Source organism: Pyxicephalus adspersus, chromosome 9 (assembly GCF_032062135.1).
Source record: "Pyxicephalus adspersus chromosome 9, UCB_Pads_2.0, whole genome shotgun sequence".
NCBI classification, from domain to species: Eukaryota; Metazoa; Chordata; class Amphibia; order Anura; family Pyxicephalidae; genus Pyxicephalus; species Pyxicephalus adspersus.
This window is the reverse complement of record NC_092866.1, coordinates 370,157-374,062: the sequence shown is the minus strand read 5'-3', so window position 1 is coordinate 374,062 and position 3,906 is coordinate 370,157. Positions and strand designations below refer to the sequence as shown.

At 54.0% G+C, this 3,906-nt stretch overlaps 1 protein-coding gene across 1 annotated transcript in view; it reads left to right on the top strand.

The window, feature by feature from the left end:
- MMP15 (matrix metallopeptidase 15) overlaps positions 1-2,832 on the top strand; it is a 9,332-nt gene extending 6,500 nt beyond the window's left edge. Inside the window, exons 8-10 of the mRNA XM_072422389.1 lie at positions 63-213; positions 780-895; positions 1,826-2,832. Of these exons, the coding sequence (XP_072278490.1) occupies positions 63-213; positions 780-895; positions 1,826-2,250 (692 nt within the window). The 3' untranslated portion in view covers positions 2,251-2,832. The remainder of the gene's footprint in view (positions 1-62; positions 214-779; positions 896-1,825) is intronic.
- Positions 2,833-3,906: the final 1,074 nt, after the last annotated feature.

Sequence of the window (3,906 nt, the reverse complement as noted above, 5' to 3'; positions counted from 1 at the left end):
AAACAAACCCCCCCTCCCCCACCCCGCGCCCCTCCCGCAGTGACACAATTATTGATTTGCAGGTGACAAGTATTGGTTGTTCCGGGAGGCCCATCTGGAGAGCGGATACCCCCAGCCATTGACCAGCTTCGGCTATGGCATTCCCTATGACCGCATTGACACAGCCATTTGGTGGGAGCCAACCGGACACACCTACTTCTTCCGCGGTGACAGGTAAGTGTCCGTTACCGGACTGTGTCCGTTACCCCTCCCCCAGCCATGACCGCACGCATGACGGCAGAACACTGAGCACCAGGGGGGTTCCTCCATCCGGTGACGATTACTGAGCGGTGATTGGCCGAATACAAAGAGCTGACGTGGTTGGGGCTCGCAGGCGCTGCGCAGAGTTGCGGGGAGGCGGCGGGATGTTTGGGAAAACAGGAAAAGTATAATAAGATAAGAATAGAGAAGGCCGAGGACAGGAAGATCCCCCACTGCCGCCACCGCTTCACTGTATGGATGTGTGTAGCACCAACATTATCAGCAGCCATGTACAAAGACCGATCCCCAGACACGACAGGATATCAATGCTGCGAGATCTGCCCACTATGCCGCCATGCTGCCCTGCACTCTCCTTTCTGCCCTCCATTTCCTGTGCAAGCTCCACCCTCCTCTGAGGTACGTGTGACCTCTGCCTCCTGCTCTCCCCCCTCTGCCCCCTGCATTCTGCCCCCCGCATTCTGCCCCCTGCGGTCCCCGTTGTGCTTGGCTCTCTCTAACCCTGCATACTCTCTGTCCAGCTACTGGCGCTTCAATGAGGACAGCCGCTCGGTTGATCCAGGTTACCCCAAATCCATTAAAGTTTGGGCCGGTATCCCAGACACTCCGAAAGGCGCCTTCCTGAGCTCCAATACATGTGAGTATGGACGGGACCCCATAATGTTTGTTTTGGGGCCACTCAGCAATGGGTAATACTGAATCACCCCTGGAGGACTGGGGGGCACAGAATGGGGTGGGGGTATATAGAAAGGTAGCATGATATGGAGGGGGTGGGGTAAGGGTAGTGGGGGGTATGGAGGGGGTGGGGTAAGGGTAGTGGGGGGTAGTATAGGGTACAGAGGGTGGGGTCTGTGGGTGCCTAGTTTGGTATTTATAAATTGCTGAGTGCGGTGTGATGATTTTGGAGGAGTGCAGGTTAGGTGTGTAGAGGGGGTGCAGAGTGCTGAGGGGTGTAAATTGGGGGGCACGGTGGGCGTGGTCTGTACAGAGGGGGTGCTGAGGGGTGTATATTGGGGGGCACAGCTGGGTATGGTCTGTATGGAGGGGGTGCTAAGGGGTGTATATTGGGGGGCACAGCTGGGTATGGTCTGTATGGAGGGGGTGCTGAGGGGTGTATATTGGGGGGCACAGGTGGGCATGGTCTGTACGGAGGGGGTGCTAAGGGGTGTATATTGGGGGGCACAGCTGGGTATGGTCTGTATGGAGGGGGTGCTGAGGGGTGTATATTGAGGGGCACAGGTGGGCATGGTCTGTAGAGAGGGGGTGCTAAGGGGTGTATATTGAGGGGCACAGGTGGGCATGGTCTGTACAGAGGGGGTGCTGGGGGATGTATGTGGAGGGGTCACAGGTGGGCGTGGTCTGTAGGGTGCAGGTTTCCTTGTGCAATGTCCGGCCCTCCATTTGGCGATATTTCCGCCATTAGCTTGATGTCATTTTAACCCATAGCTTTCCGGAGAGTTCAGCTGGCAGCCATATACTATGGCGGAGTTCCTCCAGGGGTAGTTAAGGCGGAACTACTCTTAGTGCTGAACGATGACGTCTGATTGGCTGCATTCCTCTCTTTCAGCCTATACCTATTTCTATAAAGGAGCCAAATACTGGAAGTTTGATAATCAGCGTCTGAAGACGGAGCCGGGGTACCCCAAATCCATACTGAGAGACTTCATGGGGTGTCAGGAGGAGGTGCACAAGGACCCAGAGACCTCCCCTCAGTGGCCGGACTTGGACCGACCTCCATTTAACCCGGAGGTTGATCCAGATGAGGACGAGAAGGGCCGAGACCCCGAGGAAGGGGAGGACGCTAGCCGAGACGTGGATGTGGTCGTTCACATTGACGAGTACACTCGCGCGGTCAGCGTTGCCATGGTAATAGTGCCGCTACTACTGCTGCTGTGCATTCTGGGACTTATCTATGTGATTGTGCAGATGCACAGGAAAGGCCCACCCCGGGCCCTGCGATACTGTAAGCGTTCCCTCCAGCAATGGGTATGACCCCTCCCCCACACTAATTTTCCTTGTTTTCCTTTAACAAACTGTTTTTGTGGTGCTAACACAGAAAATTGTGGGAGCGGAGCACCCCCACCCCCCCTTTGGGGGAGGATATGAAGAAATATTGCATCCTCTGACCTGCTTGTGCCCCATATGGAGGCTGCGCACCCTGCTGGCCTCTGCAAATCCTGCAGGGGCGTGGACACCACCTTGTGGCAGCTCTGTGAATTGCACTTGGTGGAAGGTACATGAATTGCACTCTCTGCCCCGAATCTGCATCCTGAGCACTGTGAGGACAAAGAATGTTCAACAAATCTGCATTTTGCACTGAAAACCTGCGGAGGCAGCCGGAGAGAGAAACCAGGAAACCGCTGAGCTCAGCCGCTGCACATGTAACCCCACTGAGCGCCCCCTGGTCTATGCTGGGGTCACTGGGCATAGAATGGGGTCACTGGGCATAGAATGGGGTCCCGTGTCTTCTGGTTTCCCTGGAGGCTCCATAAGTTATAGAAATCTGAATGTCTCCGTCTGATCCACATGAATGTTTTGTTGTTTTTTTTAATTAAAGTTTTTTTGTTTTTGTTTTGTTTTTTTAAACTTGTCGTTATTACAGCTAAATCTCCAAAATCTCAGTGTGTGTGTGTAGGGGGGGGGGGGGATAAACTACCTCCCCCATTGTGGGAGGGGCAGGGAAACTACAGGGGGAGGGGGGACACAAACTGAAGTGGGGCAGACTGGGGGTAACAGAGCAGTCTCCTCCAATCCCTGAACATTTTTCTGGTTGAGTTTCCTCCTTCCTGTGCGTATTAATGGGGCGGGGGGGGTGACCCCCAAGTGGCGGGCTGTGTGCAGCCTCCTAGGACATAGGGTGGGGGTGATAGCGGGTAGAGCAGGGGGGTATACCATGTGACCCTCCCAGGCCTTAGAGGATGATGGGAGTTTTCTTCCTGCTGGTTTGATGTGCAGGGATCCTCTGTATTTTGTCCCATCAGAGCCTCCCAGCGATGGATTCATCTCACATCCTCTCTCACTATGACATCACCCATTTCCTGTTTCCATTGGGGGATGGGGGCTCCCAGGATCATCCGGGTCCCCTCCATGGGGACCTTCCCTATCCATGGGACAATGTGAGCACTGTAACCCCCCCACCCCACTGCAGGGGGAGGGGGGGGACAACAATGCGTCACAAATCATGGGGTAATGAGGTGGGACATTTGTGGACATCTGAGAGGAGTAAAGGGCAGAGGAGCTGGGCCAGCAGAAACTGTAGTCAGTGAATTACCTATGGTCACATTTTCTTACATGCTGGGGTCACCTCCTCAGGGTTTCCTCGTGGTGACCAGTTCTCTTCAGGTGGTGATCACTGGCGCTGAAATCCACAGCTGTCCCCTGAGCGAAGAACGGCACCAACTGCTCAATGGACACCATGTGAGGGCACCACAGAATTCCCAGAGTCCGGATCTATCAATGCAGAGCGAGAGAAACTACATCCCAAATATATAGAGCTCATACACTGCACCCATATCATATAGAGCTCATACACTGCACTCATATTATATAGAGATCATACACTGCACCCATATCATATAGAGATCATACACTGCACCCATATTATATATAGAGCTCATACACTGCACCCATATCATATAGAGATCATAC